Consider the following 25,859-nt stretch of genomic DNA (forward strand, 5'->3'; position numbering starts at 1 on the left):
TTGCCGAAAAATTTACCATTTCAACATAACTCAGATTACGCCATAATGACTGGAGTTTGTCTTGTAATGATGTTTAGTACCTTTGTGTCATCACAAAGCATCAGCAGTGAAAGTGGCACTTCATGTTCTTGCCTTTTGCCATCAGTATATTACTCAGAAACTACAACAATAATGAACAAAACTTTCCTCCACAACAAATATCACTAGCATAACGTTTGACGACATGTCGGTTAAAACTATAAACTGTCAAATCCCTGGACAGCAAAATCACAATGCAATGAACAGTTTGCTAACGTGAACAACCCCATAAGAAATGTACAGTTTGAGTTTTCGACGATAATTGAAAAATTATTCGCGCAATAAAGCCTGCACTGTGAGTGAAGACCGAAAAGAACTAGAATTGACAGCTAAAAAGCGTGCCTGTTGATAAGGATATTACCTGCTGAAACGATCATTTTCCGCAATTTTGTTTCGATACTCAGGATTGAGTCGTTGCTTGACGGGCGACTGCGATAAATGTAGACGGTGTCAAGCCACTACAGAAAGATCTGTAAATTTCGTGTGCCAAATGGTAAAACCTAATATTCTTATAAAAGTGTGAAAATGCGGGAAACGACTTACGTTTACTCTTGCTCCACGTGTTCTTCTTTCACTCTCCAGAAAGGAAATGACGTTGTTAGGGTTCCTTCGGAGACGACTCCAAATTCCGTGTTGACAACGCTTCCACCCTGTGGTCATCATGCCATGTTACAACACGGCGGCCATGGTGATGAAGAGCAACACACAAAAAGCCATGGACATCGCCCTAAACATGGCTGTGAAAGAAAGTTCTGGTTATTATATATCTGACATTAATATATCATCAGCGTCACTGCCAACTCCAGACGACCATGATGACCGTGAACGAACTACGATTGAAACCACCATCCTCGATCCCCCTACAGCTTATATTCCAGAGAACGTCTTTACAGTCGTGGACACTGGCTCCCAGAAAGGAAAAAAAGAAGCTTGTGGATTCTATGGATTCACATATGTCATTCGGGTAAGTACAGACACATCTTCCTAAATACATGTGTTTGCAAATGTAATAGTTGATTATTAATATTTAAAATATGTTAGAAATAAAATGATATTTTTTGTTACAGAAATCAACGACCAACCGAACATACTGGCGTTGCAGTGTCAGAAACAAAACAACAACGTGTCCTGCCTCGGTAATCCAGTTCGGAGATTCTTTGAAGAGGGAAAACACCGTCATTGTCACCCACCCCAACCTGGTCAGTTGACAGTGATCAGAGTGAGAGTGGAGGTAATTATCGTGTTTGTTTAATGATTGTCCGAACTTGTTACCTGTGTAATTAATCCGAAATTGTGAAACTGAGATTAGTGTATTAACGGTTGTGTCATTGTGCAGTTGTTATATTCTGCAGGTGAAGGAAAAAGCCGTCAACAATATCTATATGTCGGGAGCCAGCATTGCTGAGGAGGCTCAGCAAAACCACGTCGATCCGGACAAGCCTGGTGGTCGTCAGAACCAAGCCACTTTAGTGAGGATGGCCAATAGAACGAGGGAGCTTCTTCGTCCTAAAGAACCTCGTTTTTTGGACTTTCAGGTACATGTTTGTTATATGGCTGTGTAAAAACTATAGTAACACATAAACATAAATATTTTTCTAAAACAACTTTGCCCTTGTGTAATGTTACTTTTCTTCTACTTTCAGTTGGACGACAACTTTTTACCTGACTAGTTCTTGCGTGGTGACGTAAGAAACAAAGGCGAGAGGCATTTGGTGTTTGCCACTGACCGGCAATTACAGCACTTGAGTGTGAGTAGGCAGTGGTTCATGGACGGTACTTTTAAGATTGTCAAAGGGCCGTTCCATCAGCTACTGACTATTCATGCTTTTGTGCGGGCTGGCAAGGACTTTAAGCTGGTGCCTCTTGTGTTTGTTATCATGTCAAGGCGGAGGACATCTGATTATGTCAAGATTTTCAAGAACATCCTAGAGGCTCTTCCGAAGAAACCAGTGAAATAGTGAAAACAATAATCTTGGATTTTGAGCTGGCTACCTGGAAAGCTGTACGGAAGTCTCTGCCCGATATCCGTATCCGTGGGTGTTTGTTCCACATGACCCAAGCAGTTTGGCGGAAATGTCAAGAGGGTCTACAGGTACGTTCATATATATAATATATTCGTTGCATTTGACATTTGATAATCTTTATGCGTTTCATATTCACGTTTTTCATGAATAATCATATTCATATGTTTATGTACTATTTCAGGTAGCTTACATGGAGGATGACGACATTCACAAGTTTGTGAGGAAGCTAATGGCGCTCCCATTTCTTCCTGCGGCTGATGTGACAAGGCTATTCAACAGAATATCGGATAGGGTTCCAGCTAATGGGATGTTGCGTCAACTCACTGACTATTTCGAAAGTCAATGGATCACCCACCCTATGTTCACCCCAAGCACCTGGTCCATCTTCAACATTGCTGTCAGGACTAACAACTTTGTTGAAGGTATACATTTCATTTCAAAATACATACATGTAGACATTATTATAATAAAAGTTACCGATATTCTTGAATAAAATAATAATACATTTATAGTAATAACCGTATGTGTTTTTCTGTTTAGGCTGGCACAGGCGGATGAACAACAAGGTGAGGGAGCAGTCGCTGGGAATTTACCGCCTGGTCCCAGAGCTATACCAGGAGGCTAAACTCCTTCCCCTCCAGACCAGGCTCATCCAGGAGGGACGTCTGAAGGCTTATGTACGAAAGACGTCATCGGCAAGGCAAGATGAGGTTTTCTCACTGTGGAACCAGTTCAAGGATGGTGATCTTTCCTTGTCTCAACTCCTGACGAGATGTGCGGCAATTCATGGGCGCATCCATTGAGTTTAAAAAAAACTCTTATCTCAACGGTCCTTTTCAGGACCACCAAACAAACCCTAAAGAATGCTTGATAACTTGAAATAAACATCTAAACATTACAAACAATTAAACAATAAAGTCAACATAATAATAAAGTCAATAAAGTCAGTATAACAATGTTTGATATATGGTGACGTTTTAGCCCTTTAATCAGTATCCGCTTTCGCCAATTTGGTGCCGTTTTCACCAAACGATTTTGGTGCCGTTCTGCTGTGTTGCCGTTTTAACTATAACCCCCTCCTGATTACTACCGATGTCCTCATTTTGTTGCTGTCAAGTAAGAAATTAAAATGCTTGTATTTTGACACCTTTCTCCACACTGGTAATGTGGAGGGCACAGGGATGTCTTGTCATGCTATGGACACGATGTGCATGATGTTGTAAGTGGCATAAACACGCGTTGAAAAAAACAAGTTATGAATGTGATGATTGATTATAACTAAACTTGTATGATTTCTAGAAATGTACAATCTAAAACCTGACTTGTAAATAATCTTCTTCACTTTTACGTTTCTATTATTCTTGTATACAAATCTAACCTCTCTGCATTCTGTTGGGAAATGAAAGCATGAACAGAGAAATAGAAATTTGAAATCAGTTAACAGTGACTTGGATATGAAGTGTGGATGAAGCTTGTTTTGTGTATAAACTAATCCAGCAGGACGTCTTCATGTATTTCTTTCTTAGGGTCAGGTGTTTTGTACAGATATTTTAGCTGGGGGGTGGGGATGGGGGGGGTGGTTTGGTGGTCAGCTATTTTTCTTTTAATTTATTATTTGAAATAGGCAGGGGGTTGGAGGGGTGTGGTGGGTGTTATGTGTTTTGTACATAGAATGCGTTGGGTGGGCGGCTATTTGTTTTTTCCTAACCAAGTATTGGGGGGTGGGGGGGAGGGAAGAGGCTACCAGATTTGTACAGAAAAAATCCTCATCGCTCCCCCTAGTGACAAATTATCAACGTCCCTTATCCACATCTACTGTTCATCAGCAATCTCACAGTGCCATCTGTCGTTACGCTCCAACATGTTTTGAGGGGCCAAGATGTATTGAGTTTCCATGTTTTAGGCAGCCAACCCGTATTTATGCTCCAACATGTTTTGAGGGGCCAGTATGTATCGAGGTTCCAGTGTGTTTTGAGGATCCAACTTGTATTTATGCTCCAACATGTTTTGAGGAGCCAAATGTACTGATGCTCCAACATGGTATGAGGGGCCACTGAGGCTCCAACATGAGGGGCCAATATGTATGGAGACTTCTACATGTACTGTGGCCCCAAAATGTCTGGAGGGTGGGGCTACCATGATCAGTTTTTTTTTCTCAGCAATGTGTCATTCAGAAAAGCACACATTATGTGTTGAAAAAGGTCGTAAGAATATTTGGATATTGACTTTCTACACGGAGTATTTTGTCCATCTGTGACATATGTACTCTGACAATATTTAACACCATGCTATCAGATTTGCCCTGTAACATTTACAAGATTAGTGTTCTGAGTAAACATTTCAAAAGTTGAAATATTTATTTTATCAAAGACAGATATATTTACAAACTTGATCACAAATAATTTATTTCAGTAGATATATCTTGTACATCAAATATACAAATGACATTCACTGTTTCTCCACTCTCTTTCACTCAGTCTTTAACCGCAAATATAATACTTTTATGCATTCACAATTGCACAAGTCTCAATCATGACTAAGGCAAGCACGTCAAAGTGAGGGGGTGTGGAGTAGCCTAGTGGCTAATGCATTTGCTTGTCACACCAAAGGATTCGGTTCCATTCTTAGAGGTATATTTGTGGTGTCATATGCCGAGATGGTGAATATTGTGTATATTACATATATCGTAATCAGCTTTCCATACTGGATCACACATGGTATCCTTGAAAACTACCTGGCAGTTTGTCATAACATCAGCTACAGTTGCGAATACGAATGCACTGTCAAAGTGTGTTGTGGCACCTTGTACATATCGTATGAGAGACAAGAGTGACAGCTGTCATGTGTGAGTGTGTTGTGGCACCTTGCATATATCGTATGAGAGACACGAGTGACAGTTGTCATGTGTCAGTGTGTTGTGGCACCTTGTTGATATTGCCCGAGAAGGTCCAGGTTAGAATATTGGACTTCAGTAACCCATGCTTGTTATATGAGGTGACTAACGGATCAGGTAGGCAGGCTCGCTGACTAGGTTGACACGTCATTGGTTCCCCATTGCGTAGGTCGATACTCATGCTGTTGATCACTGGATTGTCTCGTCCAGGCTCGATTATTTATAGACTGCCACAGCTGGAATACTGCTGAGTGTAGTGTAAAACTAAATTCACTCACTCAATCACTTGTATATATCATTTGTGTGACACATGAGTGACAGCTCTTGTGTGATATGGAACTTTGTAGATATCGACAGAGTAACACATGAGTGACAGTTGTCATGAGTGAGTGAGGATGTGAAGCGTGTGTTTCAGTCGCTGTACAGTGTGGTCCCTCCCTAGGGCCATCATCATGTCCACCACACGGGGCCCTTCCTGAAACAGGAACAAACAAATATCATCTATTACAGTGAGTCAGTTGACATGTATGCATCCATCCATCCATCCATCCATCCATCCATCCATCCATAACATTAATCCTCACTCTCCCCTGCCCACCAGCCCGCATGCACGCATCCCTGCATGCAGTCCATGAAGATCTGGGTTACAATTGGTCTTCAGCAACCCATGCTTGTCGCGCAAGGCAGTGGTCAGGATTAGGTGATCAAGCTTGCTGAGTTGTTGACACATGTCATCACATCCGAAATGCTCATCAATGCCCATACTGATCACTGGATTCTCTGTACCCATGCACACACATTTATACATACACACAAACATGAACACATTAATACTTACGTTTGTATATACTTCCGTACATCCATGTACACAGACATACATATACACAAGCACACGCACATGCACACACAATCTTCCAGCAACCACAACTAGGTTGGGAATCGTTGTAACTTATGCCATCTTGTCTTCCTGCGCAAGACCTCAACATGATCCTTGGCCCCAGGGGCTTTATGAAATGCCTCCTCAACATTAATAAACTTTGTTGCACAAAACAGACCCTAATTAACCCATTAAGAAGTTCTTTGGGTGTTCAGAAGTTCATGCCGGGAATTGAACCAGATCTACAGCATGACAAGTGAATGCTTTAACCATCAGGTTGCCCCATCGTCTAATATCTGAGTAGATAAACTGAGAGTGATAAAAATAGACTTCCATTCAGCCTCTTTTTGTATAAAATGTTATTACCTTCAAACCACTGAGTGCCTGCCTCAGGCTATGCATGACGGGTCTAGCTGAATGTCCTTGACCTCGTGCCAGGTCCTGTAACTCCTTCTGGAGATGATCAACATCAAAGCCACGAATCACAGACAGCCGGTGACAGCAGCACTCCAGCAAGTGAGTGACATCGATGGATGCACTTTTCAAATCCTGAACAGTCTCAGTCTGAGGAGCACTCCACAGAAATCTCCAGTCTGACTTCAGAAGATCCTTCGGTTTCATAATTCTGCCCTGAAACACATATTAGGGGACTCAACCACATACCAGGTAATTACTCTTTCAAAGTAGTCGAACACTGCTATATATAAGTTGACAGCACTAAGTAAATACTTAGTGCTATCCATGGCATTATCAGTTCTGAGGATTCTACTGTCAGGTGTGATTTTGCTATCATTGCCATCATCAAATCTATGCAGAAAGTAGAAACCTGTACATATCATTCTGAAGTCCTAGTTTGATATGTTAAAATCTGAAGCTATAAAATCAACGTCAGATTCGGGTTAGAACTGATCTTCAGCAACCCATACTTGTCAATAAACAACAAACATATCAGATCCTTGTTTGAGGATGATTAGTCAAAAAGGTGTATTCACAGAATATTCAAGTATTGAATATGTTTGGATGGCTCATATGGCTCATATGGCTGAAAGCCTTGATGCTCATGCCGTTGATCATTGGGTTGTCTGGTCCACCACCATATAGCTGGAATATTGCTATAATAATATGTAGAGACAGACGTGGAACTCTACCTACCTCCTCAAAAGCACAGTCCAGGATGTTTCCAATGTACTCTGAACTGAGGATTTGATCTCTTAACGCCCCTTCACCCAAGCTGAAAAATTAAAACATTTTGATACATAGCCATAACAACAAACTGGTTCTTGTCAATTTTTGACAAGCTCATGCACAGATGTTTTGTATTATATCTGTCTATCCTTGATATACATGGATCTGCCTTAAGATGACAAAAGTTTATGGATGATCAACTTCTATATATTCACAATAGAGACATTTCAATATAGCTTCTTCTATCGTTATCAAGCATTTGAATTTCGTCACCTCTGTACCACCCACTTCTAAAGTGCCACTCAAACAAAATCATCAGTCTGTTTCCCCACCTGCGGGCATGTTCGGCCTTTACAAGCATCCGGACATCTTCTATAACTTGCTGTCTGCTGCTGCTGCTGCTGAGCTTGGCGCCAAGATGAACACGGTTTGCTTCATCAAGGAATTCAGGGTCCAGTCTCCCAGAGTTGCGACGCAGTTTCTCTAAAGAGAACTGGAACACATTCATTGCGAGAGAAATTACAACTAAACTACAACATTACTTCATCATCTACACTGATAAGACATTGTTTGAGTTACATTTGTTAAAGATACTTTCGCCCATATAGAACCAGGAAATTCACCGGTCTTTGAGTGATTGTGTCTTTGAGTGAGTGAGTGAGTGAGTGAGTGAGTGAGTGAGTGAGTGAGTGAGTGAGTGAGTGAGTGAGCGAGCGAGGGAGGAAGGGAGTGAGCAAGTGCCCCAACATGGCCCATTAGTACCTTTTAACTTCGCCATATAAATGTTTAGGGCATCACACAAAGGTGTGAACACTGAATGTACACTGCCTGTGTTACATCCTGAAACATGGGCTAGAATGAACACTGCCTGTGTTACATCCTGAAACATGCGCTAGAATGAAGACTGTTTGTGTTACATCCTGAAACATGTGCTAGAATGAACACTGCCTGTGTTACATCCTGAAACATGTGCTAGAATGAAGACTGTTTGTGTTACATCCTGAAACATGTGCTAGAATGAACACTGCCTGTGTTACATCCTGAAACATGTGCTAGAATGAACACTGCCTGTGTTAACTGCTGAATCATGTCCTAGAATGTACACTGCCTGCCTTACCTGCAGAATCATGTGCTAGACTTAACTCTGCCTGCCTTACCTGCTGAATCATGTCCTCCAAGGAATAGCCAGTAGTTCCGTCACTTGAGAAACCACCTCCCACTTTTGTCACGTAGTTCAGCACTGCTTCTGGGTAATAACCTTCATTCTACAATCACACACACATATTTATTTATTGAGTTTCTAGCCACATCAGCAGAATTTCACTATTTTCAGCCATATAATTATATAGTGACTAAAACTAATTACAAATTCACGAAAAGAGAATATAAAGGCCAGTCGATGAACCACATTAAAATCAACCAGAATATCACAGATACACATGTAAAAATGTAAATGTAAAATTACAGATGATACAACTCATCACACCAGTAGCAGATCATCAACAACGGAGATCACCATATTAAGGACATGGGCAAGTGATTGAGTGAGCATTGTTTCATGTCAGTTTTAGCATTCAGCAATATTCCAGCTATACGGAGGCAGTCTGTTAATCATCATGTCTGCATCAGACAATCCAATGATCAACAGAATGAACATCAATCTACACAACATGGATACAATGACATGTATTAACCAAGTCAGCAAGTCAGACCACTAGTTGCCTTATAGAACAAACATAGGTTGTGAAGACCAAGTGGAACCTGGATCTTCATGGGCGACTGGACTTATCAACTTTCACACCATGCACCAATTAGGGATTTTGATAAGTGCTGTCAGACAAAAGAACTGTTTAAGCAAACACAGAAGAAAAACACACAGAGTAACACATTAAAATTCATGTACACAATATTTGTAGCAACATGTTTCATGCCAAAAGGGGAATTAATAATAGAAATGTTGTAATACAGCAACTTACTTGATTACAGTAACAGTACATGTCTAAAAATGGACTTGACAACAGGTATTGACCAAATTCACCAGCCAATAATTTTTTGTCATGTGACTATAAGGCTCCCAAAAACAAAAAACATGCCCATTTTGTGAAGAAAAGTAAATTTGTTTTCACTACACACCAATAACGTTATATCAACAATAATGTTAAAATGAGCTAAAATTAGTTGTCCCTACAACCCAAGTTTACTGTATCTAGAATGGGAGAAAAGACTGGCTTTGAAAATTTCAGACTTGTCATGTTTGTTTAACACAAGAAGAGGTGGAGTGGCCTGATGGTTAAAGGGTCTGCTCATGACACTGAAGTTCTGGGATCAATTCCCTACATGGGTACAGTGGGTGAAGCCTAGTTCTGGTGTACCCCACCATGATATTGTTGGAATAGTGCTACAAGCAACTAAAATCATGCACACTCACTGACAGTTACAACACAAAAATACCAATCCCTGACGATTGGATACAATCTTCATAAACCATACATCTTAAAACCACTTTAGCATTTCTCTTTCTGCTGACTATAGATGAGGATGTCGGCGCAACAGATGACCAAACAATACCTTAAAGTGTTCCACTTGGATGTCATTTCCTCGTTTAGAAAGTTTGGTTCCATCCCTAACCAAACAACAAACATATATCCATCAGAGATTGTCATTTCAAGAAAGTGTTCTCATGGAAAATGCATGACCATCATTAATTATCAGATGCTAATGAATTGAAGTTTTCAAGTCAGGTTTTACAGACAACAAAAGATCTGTATGTCTTGAAAACTTTACATTAAAATCTGTTCATTATAACCAATCTAAACATATTTGTGACAAAAAATTTGCTTAAAGGTCTACAAATATGGCAAGATACTATAAATAGCCATGTTAAGCAAGTAAATCTGAAGAGAAGGAAAAATTCACTGCTCAATACGTATGGAAATGGTGACATAAGTTTGAAAACAAACAACAGATAGTGATAGATTTATTCCCATATGGCACATAATAACACAGTGTTTCTTGGGATGACAAGACATGTCCAAGGCATTGTAGCTACTCACTTGTTGAGAATGAGAGGGAGGTGAGCGTATCTGGGAGGGTCCCATCCAAATGACTTGTACAGTAGCAGATGTTTGGGTGTTGAGGTCTGCCATTCCTAAACAAACAAAGGCAATGCAATGACACCCTACATTCAGCAAGACATCTTATCCTCTTCTGACAAAAATCCAATTTTCACACAGTGACATGTTATCCTCACATCACAACATGCAGTCACACACTGTGACATACGAGCGGATGTCAAAATTTAGTGAGCCTAACTATGTTCGTGATGTCCAATGTTTGTGAAGTTACCATTTTATTGTGAAGGGATCATTAGCAAAATCCATATTCAAAGTTTCACATATGTGGGTAAAGTGGTTTAAGTGATATGAGTCATCACAACACGTTGGGGTATAATATTAGTGAAATAATTATAGGTACCTCTTGGATAATGCTATGTCTTCAGATAATATCATATCAAATATTTCAGAATAGTAACATGATTTTCTGAATAAAATTGATATTAACTTATCCTGACGCATGCTTATTATGCTTATCTCCTCCCTCTATGCGAAGATAGTGGAACACTTGAAATCCCTTGAAGTTCCCTTCTAATTGAAACGGACGTACAACACACTCAACCATCAGAAGCGTCCCTTTCCTGCCAATATGGTCACATGACCAGCCATGCTTGCCACTGTCTCCGAATCTCATAAGCCCAACACGAGAATTACTGTGAATTCAGCGAGTCTGAGGGAGGTGGCTGGGAGGGCTTGACGCCATGAGTTTAAAATATCAATTTTCTTCAGAAAATTACATATTCTTCTTATCCTGACTCACGTGTATTATGCTTACAGTATCTGACAGAAATGGTGGTGGGACAGGCTGCTGAGTGCCATATAAGTATTTCTAGGGCTCCATACTCCCTTTCAGGAACTATAACGGCAGTAGTTCAGTTCTATTCTTCCCATAGCCATCTGTGTGATGGAGGGGATCACATCCAGTCAAACTTGTCTTCTCTAGAAGTATTCGTTGACTGGAATATGATGATACATAGATTTATAGCTAGTGTCTAATGCAACTGTATGTCAAGATTTCTAATCAAGACCAGTCACGACCCTTCTTCATGTACCTTCATTACACGTACAGGGTCATAATCACTCATACTAGCCTGTTCAAGATGTATACATGGACTCTCAACCATTATACTCCTTAGAGTGTCTTGGTCTCGACAAGTCACGTGATTAAAGGATACGTGAAACTCAGTGCCTTTGAGTACCCTTTACTTGTTGTGCAACAACAAGTGGTCCAAACAGGTGAATGCCAAAGACTTCCTTTGTGACAATGTCCCAGAGACAGTGATATTCTGTATTCGATTTCCCAAAGAAGCCCTCCATTATAGTTGATAATGAGTAGTTTCCATGTAGAGCAGGTGTTGATGCCAAGGGTCTCGCGTCAAGTGGATTGGGGGCTTGCAGAGACTGAGTCCTGCTGCTTTGAAGGCCCTCAGTATAACGGTTCTCATCCATACTGAGAAAGTGTTGCAGGATACTTCTGTAGGTGTCTCAGTAGATAGTAGCATGAATAGGCGCTTGAAACATTGTCTGCTTGTTTTAGTTCTTTGGAGATATATTTTCAATGCTATGACTGCGCATAATGATATATCCTGTGTATCATGAGGCCCGAGCACTGAAGATAATGCCGAGATGTTGAATTGTCTGTCTGGTGGTCCAGGCAGTTGATTTTGGGCAATAAAAATCCATCTCAGTCCCTGATATACAATCTCATGATGACTTGATTCGGATCGTGTGCGACTGACGTCCAGGGAATGTATTTCTGACGTTCGTGCCGCTATTGCTAGGGCATGTAGAACACCATTCTGCATCAATCATGTCAAGCAATGTCCAGTGGAGTGGCTTATAGACATCACTGGTGAGGTGTTATAGTACAACATTGAAGTCCTAAGCTGGAGCCTGAAGTCTGTGTTGTTGGGTCTTCAAGTTTGAACGAGCATAGTAAGGCGAGTAGTTCAGGTACTTTAGTCAGCTTGATCCCCTTTTTCATGGTGAGAGCTGTGTGCCGTCAAGTATGTTGAGAGAGTAAAACCACTGAGTCCTCTGGTATGTCGTAGATGACATAATTAGTCTGCTCTTTGAGAATGTGTGGCCTTAAATGCAGTGAAGCCTTTCTTTCTGACGTATGTTTCAAACCGCATCCATGTATAGTCATATAATGTGCGGTTAGATCTACAAAAAGCTAGGGTGATTGCCTTCGCCACTCTAGTACAATATCCTTGATGTTTCAAGCAGGTTTTGATACGATCCATACTCGAAGTTGGAAGGAATTTGGATTGTTTGTTTGGTGTGTGGATGGATGAGTAGGTTCTTCCACTCTGGTAGTTACAGTGTTGGTTGTAATAGATGCTTGATGAGTACTTGGAACCAGCCTCTCGCGGGATAGTTCGACCAAAATCAGTTGACTATCATTCCATGCGTGTCTTCCCTCTTTTCTACGTGATTCCATATCTGATGAAGATGACAAACGATAACCATGTCTCCTACGACAGTGAATGCTTGCGGTTGTAGCGGAATCTATGAGTGACAGCACTCGGCAACTCGGTGGAAGGAATGTCATATATACTGTGACATGAGGATACAGCTGATGATTTCCGCAAATGAGAGCATGCATTCAATGCCTCTTCTTCATCCGATGTACCTGTTGCAGCCAATGAACCATCGTGCTGGGCAAATGTAGTTGTAGCTGCTGACTGGCATTTTCATTCCTCCTCAAAACAGCGATTCATCAAGTTCACCATATGAGTGGTGAATTGTTGTATGAAGAGGCAGTGCCCAGTGACTGTGGTGCAAGCAGCAGCTGTGCGTTAGCAGAAGTAGACGTAGATGTCTGCGCAGATAGTAGACTCTCAGTAGGATGCAGCGTTGTTGGAGGCGCAGTTAACGTCTAGCAGACACTGAAAGTTGAACTGTCTTGTGGATACTCTGTACCTCAAGGAGTAGTTGTTGACAATGTGGTTGATGAAGATCTATTAGACGTTGCTTGTTGATCCTGCATGCTGATCTGTACCTTGGGAAGTAGTAGCGGAAGTTCATCGTAGATATGACGCTTGTCGGGAGGGATGATCTCATCGCTGAAAGACTTTGGTGTAGTTGTGGAGTGTTGTTTCAGTGCAGGTCTATGAGTTGAAGACTTAGTCTCTGAGGAAGATGACTTCTTATGTTGAGATGATCCCCATTCTGATTCTTTGTAATAATTTAGATTACAGGACCAAAATTAAAGCAAAAACTTATGTCCATATTGGAACCCGAAGTGACTCCAACTGCCCTCGTCTGGCAATGAAGGAGAGAGTGACAAGCATGGCAGGTCATTTTTTTTTTATTGTGATCATATTGGTGGGTAAGAGAGGCTCCCGATGGGTGAGTGTATTGTACGTCCGCTTCAATTAGAAGGGAACTTCAAGGGATTTCAAGTGTTCCACTATCTTCCCATAGAGGGAGGACATAAGCATAATAAGCATGAGTCAGGATAAGGAAAGATTTGAATGTATTCATGTCATAATCAACAGCCAAAGATTTGGATTGCTTGATTTAGATTTAGACACAGGCTCTTTCTTAAGAACACCCCCACTTTGATCTTTCAAAAATATTGTGTCCAGATATTCAATCTGGCACTGTTTACAATACACTGGGAACTGACAATTGTGTTACCATTCAGTATATAGCTTCAACCCTTGACATCATGTATGAATAGTACAAACATCAGTTATGTCCTCATGATGAAATCATCTGGTATAGAGTGGGTAGTGGCATCCAGTCACCACACCCACCATGACATCCAGTCACCACACCATGACATCCAGTCACCACATTATGGCACCAGTCACGACACCATGACATCCAGTCATGACACCATGGCATCGGGTCACCACATCATGGCATCCAGTCACCACACCATGACGTCCAGTCACCAAGCCATGACATCCAATCATCACATCATGACATCCAGTCACCACATTATGGCACCAGTCACGACACCATGACATCCAGTCACCACACCATGACATCCAGTCACCAAGTCATGACATCCAATCATCACATCATGACATCCAGTCACCACATCATGACATCCAGTCACCACACTCACCATGGCATCCAGTCACCACATTATGGCACCAGTCACCACATTATGGCACCAGTCATGACACCATGACATCCAGTCATGACACCATGGCATCCAGTCACCACATCATGGCATCCAGTCACCACATCATGGCATCCAGTCACGACACCATGACATCCAGTCATGACATCATGGCATTCAGTCACCACATCATGGCATCCAGTCACCACACCATGACATTCAGTCACCACACCATGACATTCAGTCACCATACCATGACATTCAGTCACCACATCATGGCATCCAGTCACCACACCATGACATCCAGTCACCACATCGTGACATCCAGTCACCACACCATGACATTCAGTCACTACACCATGACATTCAGTCACCACATCATGACATTCAGTCATCACATCATGACATCCAGTCACCACACCATGGCATCCAGTCACTACACCATGGCATCCAGTCATTATACAAACACAGTGTGGTACTGTATCTTTTGCTATCAGCACGTGACACAACTTACGTCTCCGCGAAGGACGTGCGTGATCCCCATATGATGGTCATCTACCACATTAGCCAGGTGGTATGTGGGAAACTTGTCACTCTTAAGTAGAACCTGGAACACAAAATATACAACCATTCATACAATTCCAGTCATCAAAAGAAAGATACTGGTTGTTTATATATACTGGACAAAAATATTTCCGGATATATGTAAATTTTGAATGATGATCTGTTTATTTAATTTTTGATCTGATGAAATATCAATCATAAAAATACCAATATCCCTAAATTATTTTGTCCAGTATATTTTTTTTGTTATATGAGTAACAATAAGAGAGTGAGCATGGATTTGGTCAAATGTTGTCAAACACAAGCATTGAGTATCTCTTCAGAACCTATCCTGACACATTTCCCTATAAATAAAGAAAGATGTGGTAATGCAGAAGTATTTGAATGTTCCTCACCGGATCCCCCTCAGCATCAGCTAAGTTGTGTGATGTTCGTCCTTTCAGCAGGTCATCCCACGGCTCTGCTACGTCTTCAAGCTACAACACCATAAAACTTACTTCCAAAGCACTGATTAGGTCACATGCAACCAAAAAATCAAACATAATCAAACACAATTATCGCTTATTCATGACTTATAATATACATTGCTGCTTGTAAAAAAAACAAATGAACAAAATTATAAGCGTACAATCGCGATTCAAAAGTGCAATATTTTGTACTTGGGCTTACTTCCCTCGAAATGAAGCCCTCACGTGACCGAACCCAGTCATAGCGGGCAGGGTTGCACTCAAGTGCAATGACAACTCCCGATTGGCTGGTTCATTTGCTGATACGCTGAGGGCTCATTGTGTGTACGGAAAGATGATCTTTTTGATGGACATTTAGAAATATGGTGAGTCACAAGAAAGTAAAGTTCTTTATGGATAACAACTTCATTTATTGTACTTGATGCATCGTTTCAGTATGGATTCATATACTGTTGTCAAACAAAATCATGTACACTAGAAATAGTTGTTGTCCATAAAGAATGTATGTAGAGATGTTGGGTTTTGTAAATAGTTCTCTGAATCTGCTTTCAATCCAATAAAAAATCATTTCAGTAGAGATGTTGAACTACTGCATTGCTGGAAACTGTCATTCGTCCAAGGACAAACCAGGACATGAAACTGACAAGAGTTTGCACCAGTTTCTGTCAGATCCAGTCATCCAAGAAATATGGATGTAGTTTGTTTGCAACAGACATAAAAACATGTCATGTTTACATGTGTATGTATGTTTGCCTAGTTACTTAATGTGGAAGAGACAGGACTGGGATGCACGAGTCATAAATCAATTTATTTTGTTTATGTTGTATAGTCTGATAGGTGTTAAATTCAAATTGCATGTGGTCAATGATTGAAGTTGTGTATTGCATATTGTCTTTAGCAGACATATAGGTGTCAATAAACCAGACATTGATTTTTCACTGTGACAGAAGCAGCTTACCACGATCAACATGTTTTTTATTTAACGAGTAGATTATTTACTTGTTTGTGTACACAACCAAGATTAGACTACTGCTCACGATCTCATACTCTAGGCATGCATACTGTTCAAGCTCCGCCAACCTATTCTCTGTGCATGCATTGAGGGTGCAGCGCAGCATAGCTTTTGAAACCACTTTTTCCCCCAGTGCTGGTGTAAATTTAGTGAATCCGATTTCGCGGGCTTTATTTTCCTCACAATTTTTTCAATGTTATAGGTTGAATTGGCATTTTTGATGATTTGTTTTGTTAAGTGCATACCGAAAGGTATCAGAATCTGCAAAGTTGTGTTTTACGTTGCATGTGACCTTTAAGTAAAGTTGCACAACAAGCTTTCTGCCTTGTCAAGAACCGGTTAAAAAATTCCATTCCCCAACACCCGAGCAAGTCAGTTTGTATTTCAGGCAATCAAATATTGGTATCTTAATTATCCATGGGTCACTGCATAAATTTCAGCTTACAGTTTCCAACTGCAAATGAAGCTGGATTTCATTTCATATCTCCTCGAAATGCAGCTATCAAAATTTTCAATGACGATAAAGCAGTGTTATCTTTCTTTGCTCTTTATCTCTACTCATTAGATAGTCCTGTAAACATTGACATAAAATACCATGTTGATTTATTCTTTCACAATTACATCATCAGAATCATGTCTTAAAAATCAGGGCAAGTGGAAATTATTCAGGACCAGTTACTTCCTTAAAATCACCTGCCCTGGGAAAGTGGCCTTTAAGGAATCATTTAAACTCTTGCCAAGCTGACTGTTACCTACACAACTCATAGATTACCATGCATGTTAAACTGAGTGTTTGTTGCAGGCAAATATTAGCTGTGTCCAAAGTTTAACACCTTATTCTGCTGAGTGCAGGGCCCCATTCCTTAAAACAATCATATAGCTACGAGTGTTGTAAGTCTGTGTTAAAGTACAGGTTATGATCATATTAGCGTTGTAATCACTTTGTGGAATGGGGGCCCAGAAGTCGTTGAAAATTTCTTCCTTTGTTGCAATGCTCAACTAATCACATATTTTTTCTTTTATATCACCAATATCAAGTGGTAGCCATAGTGGCTGAGTGGGTTAGGCAAATGATTGTGTGCTGGCCATTAGACTGCTGAATCTGAGGCTGTGCGTTTGAATTCCGGATGGAATTGAATCCAGCAAATGATCAAGAATCTGTACTGGGAAAGTACAATCCCAAAAATACCATCAACATCAAATCAACAATATCAAAGGTCATGTCACTGATAAGGCTGTCCTGGACTGAAATGACAAATCACAGGATTCTGTCCAAGGGATGCACCTCTGCATAGATATTCAGATCACAACTGATACCAGTATATAATAAACCCTTTTGTATCTGGTACCCATTTTCTCTCTCACCTTTAACCTGATAACATAAGGTGTATTTCTTGCTAACTTCTCCTTGACCTCTGAACTTGACCACTGGCGACACCTATTGTCATACCTCGGAGTCTCTCCTCTGCGAGCTGCCTCTTTACGAACTAGTTCCAGTCTTCTTGGCGTACAGAAACAATGGTATGCACTCTCATTCTGTAACAGATATATTCTGCCTTACACAATTAACATGATCATGAACAATGATTTGTTTGTTTGATTGTTTGTTGTTTACTACCACAGTCGGCAATGTTCCAGCAATATGGCGGCGGGCTTTATATAATCAGCATGAGCTTCGATCTACGCAATTTGATCTGATCTTCACTTTGTATACACACGGCATTTGTATAGGACAACTACAACAAGTGAACTATATCAGCACAGATGTTTTACAGATGTGATTTCTTTCCTTATTCTGACATTAAAACCATCAAATTACTTCAGTAAAACTCTTATGATAGTTTTGAGGGAGTGGGGAAGGCTCTGACCTATCTTAAGCTTTGTTTGTTTGTTTTTCAATGCTGAAATCAGCAATATTTCAGGTGTATGACAGTCGAGACAAGATAATCCAGTTAGTGACATCTATTCATGTTATAGTAAATGAAAAAAATGAAATGTTTCTCAAGCATCATCATGTCACATTTATTTGTGCGCGCAACAATTTTTTATTGACTTGGCTCCATCCTGATGATCCATTTGTCCATTATAAGAATGAGTATGACTGAATCTACATGCTAAACTTCCCAAGCTGTATTTCCGAGAGTAAAAAGAAAAATAGGTGTTCCTCCCTCATCATTTTTTTTTCTATCCAAACTTAAAAGGAAATTCTTTCCACCCCGTCACGTTTGAAAAAAAATGTACCCAAGAAACATTTGATTCGTTTTAAGCAGCCTAACTTAAGTGGGATATGATGATAAGCAGCAACCAAGTAAACGAGGCGGACCACCCTATTCCATCAGCTGCTTTTAACAATAAGCTATGAACAGAAGGAATAACAATAAAATACTTGATAATTGAACCAGCAGGAGATACAACAGTTTGTTTGCAGCATTTCCTGGACTGGTGCCACATGCGTGAAATACAGGAAAATAAGAGTTACCTCCCTTTATTTCATGGCCAAAGCAGTACAGAACATACATCTTAATTACAAACCAAGCTTAACAATATTATCTTTCAGATTACCAGACATCAAATTTTAGGGGTCTGGGGGCTTTTCAACCATTTTAAGTAACAGTAGAAACACACTATAGTTGTTTTGCAGTCTGAGTGTCCATGATTACGACCCTATCATGCCAACTCATGTACAAAACATAACACTGAAGTTAAGGGTCAAGTTAGGGGTCAGCTTATCTAAGAGATCAGCTTATCTACAGTAATATATGGCATAAGACATATGCAGCTGAATACACACATGGCTGGTCAAATGTGGGACCAACCATCAGAGGGACAGAACTCTCAGCTACATCATTGTACTGGGAAGTTGTACTACACAACTGAGATTACCTAAGATGTATTGTCAATGAAAGGTATTTATATTATGTACTAGTTTCCTGTAAAATGAAAAATTTACAAGTTTTGATAGATTTAGGGCAAATCACTAGCATTTAGAGCCTATTCAAGGCTAAATAAAATTTAGGGCCATTTAGGGTCAAATGTCGACCTTTCAGCTTTTTTCCATCCTTAATAATCTCCACGGTATACAGTTATCAGGCCGTAGATGCATCCAGGGTACTAGTGAAGATTTATCATAATATAGAGCCTGAAAATTATCGAGGATGGGATTTTTCAAGCCCTGTGCCAACCCTGGTGTTAAAACTCAGTGATCAGTATCATAGAATCTGTCTATACAGGGCAATCATGAGACTGTTAGAACACTGATTACAATAAAGATATAGATTAGTCAAGAGTCCAGTTAAGACTGATTCTGTGTGCGGTGAGGTGTTGCTACTTACTTGAATAAGCACTTTGATACTTTCTTGGTAAAGCTCAATCCTTTCAGACTGAAAAGATACATAAAGAATGACCATTAACATTGTATTGCTGGAATATTTCTTAATGCACCGAAAAAACTAACTCACTCATTGCATCCAAAAAATACTTTTAAGGCTGTAAAATCCAAAAAAGTAGAAGTTGTGGTCAGAAATAGGACCTGGGTTATTATCGTACTGAAATGATGATGAAACACTGGTTGGTTTGTTGTTTAACACTCAGCAATATTCCAGCTATATGGAGGCAGTCTTTAAGCAAGTCTGGACCTGACCATCCAGTGATCAACATCATGAACATCAATCTACACTATTGGGATGTGATGACATGTCAACCAAGTCAGTGAGCCTGACCACTCGATCTGGTTAGTCACCTCTGATGACAAGAATGGGTTATCAAAGACCAGTCTAACCCTGATCTTCATACACAGCATACAGAGGATGATTGTAAATGTTTTCCATGTGAAAATGTTAGCTACTAATGGATGTTTTTTGAAAACATTCAGACATCCCGTACCTGTTTGTATGGACCGTAGTTACCTCCCTGACTGGGCCCTGAAAATTAACAGACACTGATATACTCAATTATTGGAAAAGAGCAAACCATTCAAGATTACAGAATACAGTGGAAGCTGTCTAAACTGGCACTCATCGGGTCTGAGGAAATAATCCATTTTAGAAAACGTGCCAGATTGGAGAGCTGATGATAAATGTAAAAGCCACAAATGGGACTAAGATTTTATGCCCGTGTTGACAGTTTTCCGGCATGGACAGATGCCGGTATTGACAGCTTCCACTGTATTTGAAAAGATCCCCCACTGACAGTAAACAACATTTAATAATCAAACACTAGTTAAATTCACAATGGAGACAAGTTCCCCCATATGTCAAAGATATATTCATGAGTCAACAAAAGATACTAACTTAAGTCCATGGCTTGCCCAAGTGTTTGAAACTTCTTTTATCCAAAAGAACCCTTCCAAACAACTTTTACCTGTACATGCCCACCTTGGCGAGATGACCCATGGAGATCCGGGTTAGAATTGATCTTCACTAATCCAAACTTGTCGTAAAAAGTGACCAACAGGATTGGCTGGTCAGGCTTGCTGACTATGATGACACATGTTATCAGATCCCAATTGCATAGATCAATGCTCGTGGTATTGATCACTGGATTGTCTGGTCCAGATTCAATCATTTACAGCCCACCATCAAACAGCTGGAATATTGCTAAGTGCGGCGTAAAACTAAACTCAATCATTTGGTGAGACATTTCTTACCTACCTTCATCAGGTGAGATACCTGCCCACGACAGCATTTCTTCCAGCTTTTCCACAGCCTCTGGTACTAAGCGGGTCTGAAACACAATACCAAATATGTCACACTCACAAAACAATTATCAAACATATATTGTGAATGGAACGTTGCTTCTGAAAATAGAAACAGAAGAACCAGGCATGAAAACGTAATCCTGCAAATGTGATTTATCTGATGTAAAGGGTAGTAGTCTAAGTTTATTCGTTACACTTCTACACTGGGTCTCACAAAACCTAGTAGGATGGGCATGTCAGATAACCTTTGAGTGACCACGGACTGTCCAATCAAATGCAAGAAAGCTAAATGGATTTAACCAGTCAGACAATGGCTATTGTTTGGAGTTTGGTGGGACTTACAAAATACATCGGTTACTGACAATTATCTCTCAACAAACGAAAATCTGCATTTAACACTCATATTTGACCTGCTGTATATACCCTTTTTGGTTTCTGTTGACATAGTAAGCATTAGGTAATATTTCTGCAAGTTGACATCCTTGTATATTGCCCAAAACGCTATTTTCCACAACTGTTTATTCACTGATGCAGCATGTTCCATGTGCATTGCCTGAAAACAATCGTAGGGAGGATACCATTCGGAATCGTTTAGATACAAACCTTTGTGTGGGTAAAAGTTCAATAGACCGATCCAGTCTGTCAATCAAAGATGGCCCATGCATCAATTTCGAACAATCAGCAGGCCGGGTGCGCATTTTGGATTTGTCAGACTTATTTCCGGGGTCAAACGAAGCCTCCATAGCGATGTGCTTCAAATTATGCCACTCACACTTGCAATATCTATTATACATTGCTGCGATTTGATCAGTACCTTCAACAGAACCATTTTGGTGAAGACAAAAAAATTGAGGTGGATCAAGCAATGCGATAGGCTTCACGATCAGTTAATTGTCGGCACCATCGGTCTCGAAACCTACGTCTGCTCGAAGTTGAAAATTTGCATGAATTTCCGCATTTTCGCACATGTGCAAACCCATTACCAGTTAGAGGACAACAACTAACAGTTCAAGGCTTCGCACGTATTATAAACACGGATGTTTTTTTGTAACTACAACACTGTTTTTGCTTAACGGTTTAGTCAATACTGGGCATTGATTTGGTAGGCCATAAAACTGAAACGAGACAGACGAGAAGGCCGTGACACAATGTAAATAGATCTGACAGCGATCTAATTTCGGTTAGGGATGACCAGAATTGCAAAACATGTTACATTAAAGTACAAAGTGATGGATATAGTTGCCTTCGATCTTACATATTCTCAAATTTGTCACAAATTTTATGATGTTGTCAAGTTTCAAAAGCACAATCTGAATGGCTATGTGCAGTACAATATCTGTTAATATTGCAAACTATTTGAGGAGTAATATTTTTTAATCAAAGGGACAGTGTAAGCTGATGCCTATCATGCAATATCCAAAATATGAAAAGCATTTCAAATGAGTGTCTATAAAACCATGCCTTAATATTTTGGAATTTCTATAAACAGATGTGGGTCGAGACGAAAACTATGCAAGAAGAATAGTGAGTTTCTGGAATATTGGAGGGAATTAAATAAAATTGTATTTCTTAACTAAGAGAATATTATTTGTTTTTAATTTTTGTCACAATATAATTTTTTTTCATGCTGGAGAGGTACATTGGTACAACTGTCATTTTTATTACTTCCCTGGAAATGATAGCAAGAGATCTTTAAGAATCTTGAATCCTTTAGTAGAATGGTAGAAAGGTAGTAAAATAAAAAATACTATAATCAATTATAAATAATTATACCTAACTGACATATCAGATTCATGTGGATTGAAAGCAGAACCAGGCATGCTTAGACAACACTATCCTCATGTCATGGCAGAGCAATAACATGGCACTAACATAGTTTCTTGGCTCCTGCTTTACAATGTTTTTTTTTTTAAAATAATATTCACTAGTGAGATTCGTCTGAAAGTGATTACTTGTATCGAAACTCATATAAAAGTTATTTCAACATCCAGAGAGTTTGAAAAAAAAGACAACACCAAATGCTACCTTTTGGCCACACCCTGGTCTGGCATTATTCAGTCTTGGAACAGAATAACTTACAAGCTCACAGTTAACTATTCATGTAACGGGAATGAATATTGAAACATACATTTAACCCGGATTTGTCCTCTCGGGATATGTTCTCTGATATAATATATCAGCCCTGATACAGAACCACCCCTGTTTTTCACCACTTGACGGATATCTTGATTGGCTAACTAAAAAGTGGAATCGCACTAAAACGATTAGCGATAAATTGACTGTGGTTGCGGGGAAACGAACTTCAGGCATTTTTTCATCGTTTGTAGACATTTCTGGATCCCATATAACATCTCACCATTCACTGAACTCTTAAAATTACATTGATTACTCTAAAACGAAATGAATCACTGTAAGTAACTAAAATTCTTACACCATTATCATAATGGCAGTGTGTATGTAGTATACATAATGGGTCTTACGAGATGACAGTTTTCACTTTGTAAAGTTGATATATTTCCAAATTAGGATTTCTTCACTGATTCATTCAATGTTTCATTTCCTCTACGTTCTACATTTCTACACCATACAATTCCTATCCTTCAGTAATAAAGTGGCGCTATTACGCAAGTTACATGACGCCGAAAGAAGACATATTCAACAAATCGGTGAAAGTATTTCCAAGATAAGAAAAACTGTACGACACACGCTCTTGGGATTGTATTTCGTCAAGAATAATAAACCTGCAAAAATATCAGTCGATAGGTTGAGTTTTAGGTTTTGATTTTGCCTTAAACAGTTCCGCTCAAATTTCTTGCGGAAAGGTGCGTCAAAGAAAATGCATGTGCTGTATAAACTCGATGTAGGCCTTGGCTGGAATAAGAGTTTATTCATATGAACTAACACATTATACTGACTGTGTGCTTTTCCATTTCTGGTGTTCCGTGTGGAAAGAGTTCCGCCCATATCCCCATCTTTTAACACAGTAAATTTCCACTAGGGGGAGTCCTTCCCCAGTGTAATAATATCATAACAGTATTAACACAGGAACAAGTTCATAGATTGTTCTCAATACCTGTTCTAGCACACTGAATTATATTTAGGGTGAGGTATGCATGTCACTGTCAGTAATTTTGTCTTTTTTTTATGTAGGAGGGTGGTACGGGCGGAACTGTTACCGTCCTCTGCTGTGATATTGCTGGTGTCTGGCTAAAAGCGGCGTAAAACTAAACTCACTCACCTGATCTGTGTCTTCGATTCGTAGCAGGAACTTTCCTCCTGGGTTTGACTTCGCGAACAAATAGTTGTAAAGTGCCGTCCGGAGGCCGCCAAGATGTAACATGCCGGTGGGGCTGGGTGCAAACCTCACCCGAACGCATCGCTGATGACCCAGCTTCCGCGCAGTGTGCAATCCACGTCTTAGGCAAACTGTCAGTCTCGTCACAGGCCATGCGCCCGTGAGCGCAGCCATTTTGAAACAGACAGATAAATACGGTTCATATCTAAAACGGCACTTCCTACAAAATGGCCTTTAAAACGTACGTATTGGAAATGATTCATTTAAGATATCGTAGATCTATTTAAATTACAGACACGTGACAGTATCCGGACACTTGACGTTCATGTAATTTCCACATACTATCATGTTAATTTAGCGTTGCATAAATAATTTCCATAAATCTAATTTTATTGAGATCCAAGTCAAATATTACAAATTTGTTTTAATTGTCTTACTGGTCAACAATCTCATAATTTCTCTTTAATTTTCCGTTGCTTATTTGTCGAAAGACAATAATTTAATCAACATGCGTACAGTGAACTCTCATAACATGGCGACCTGTGGAGTTTGTGCATTGTGGAACCATATTTAAGCTGATAAATGTGATATCATAAGCTAAACAGCTGTCGGGAAATTGAGCTGGAATTATGTTTCTAGAGTAGAGATGATGTTACATTTGCCTGTCAAATTTTACAAAGATCAGTCCTAAACCCACTTCATGAAAATTATTTATGTAACTGGCACGTGTCTGTACTTTTGACCTATGCCAATGTTCTGTAAGTACCAATTTGGTATGTGTTTAAGACGCTCAAGAACATTGTTTTGGTTTTCTTGATTATCACATGAACAAGCAATTTTACAACATGTTGAATTATTAACTTGAAATAAATTAAACACAAATGAGCTATCAACACAGTATTTACAATGTCTGTGAGACCGAGCACTCATTGCTAGACAGCAAGTATAAATGCTGCAATCGGAAAACCCATGATTCGACGTTATTTAACGGGTCTCCTTCACCAAGGAGCCTTTACAAAGGCTAACCTTAACTTCCATTCTTTAACATTGCACTAAGGTTACCTTAACGACTTAGGATCATCTTAGTGCTTTGTGAAAGGAGGTCCAGATTATATATTTTATGTGCAATTCATATCAGGTGTCATATACTATTCGAGATACGTCCGGTAGTTACGTTTACGGTAGTTATAGCTATAAGCAGGGATAATCTACAACAGGGCAACTTCAGCTGTGTTTAACAGAACTTTAGCCAGTTTATTGTATCAGTCGGAATTTTACAATGAATGAATGAATGAATGAATTATAGTAAGAATTAAGAGCAAGAATTATGTGAATGAATGAAAGAAATAAAGAAAAAGAATAAAAGGCGGATCAGATAACATCGGGGAAATGTCATAGTTTTCACACAACTCAAATACACCTTACCATACTTTCTTAGATTATGAAACTATCACTTTTACTTGCAAACACATTTCACCTGATAGTATATTCCGCGCATATGAATTAAAGGTGTATGTGAAAGGTGGTTTTGAGGAAATAACTTGAAATACTCAAACAACTGGGTGTAGCATTTCAAT

The 25,859-nt window shown here is 39.7% G+C and overlaps 1 protein-coding gene and 1 pseudogene across 1 annotated transcript; one reads left to right on the forward strand and one right to left on the reverse strand.

The window, feature by feature from the left end:
* The first annotated feature begins 739 nt into the window (after positions 1 to 739).
* LOC137281021 (uncharacterized) lies at positions 740 to 2,905 on the forward strand (annotated as a pseudogene).
* A 1,585-nt stretch (positions 2,906 to 4,490) lies between these two features.
* On the reverse strand, positions 4,491 to 24,487 carry LOC137281696 (nondiscriminating glutamyl-tRNA synthetase EARS2, mitochondrial-like). The gene is made up of 14 exons (XM_067813108.1): positions 24,226 to 24,487; positions 20,941 to 21,013; positions 20,174 to 20,211; positions 19,624 to 19,671; positions 17,657 to 17,827; positions 15,208 to 15,288; positions 14,763 to 14,855; positions 10,111 to 10,205; positions 9,626 to 9,680; positions 8,215 to 8,322; positions 7,390 to 7,550; positions 7,025 to 7,103; positions 6,239 to 6,502; positions 4,491 to 5,470 (listed from the first exon to the last, which is right to left on the reverse strand). Exons 1-14 carry the CDS (start codon positions 24,454 to 24,456, stop codon positions 5,375 to 5,377), a joined length of 1,593 nt encoding a protein of 530 aa, XP_067669209.1. The 5' UTR covers positions 24,457 to 24,487; the 3' UTR covers positions 4,491 to 5,374.
* Between the last annotated feature and the right edge of the window lie 1,372 nt (positions 24,488 to 25,859).

The sequence above is a fragment of the Haliotis asinina genome, chromosome 4, assembly GCF_037392515.1.
Source record: "Haliotis asinina isolate JCU_RB_2024 chromosome 4, JCU_Hal_asi_v2, whole genome shotgun sequence".
NCBI lineage: Eukaryota > Metazoa > Mollusca > Gastropoda > Lepetellida > Haliotidae > Haliotis > Haliotis asinina.

Excerpts from the sequence above, each read along its gene's own strand:
- LOC137281696 (XM_067813108.1), bottom strand. The coding sequence starts at position 24,456 with ATGGCTGCGCTCACGGGCGCATGGCCTGTGACGAGACTGACAGTTTGC. Across the intron at positions 20,212-20,940 it reads AGGTATCTCACCTGATGAAG|GGCCCAGTCAGGGAGGTAAC; the intron begins GTAGGTAAGAAA and ends GTTAATTTTCAG. Across the intron at positions 14,856-15,207 it reads CTGATGCTGAGGGGGATCCG|GTTCTACTTAAGAGTGACAA; the intron begins GTGAGGAACATT and ends TTTGTGTTCCAG.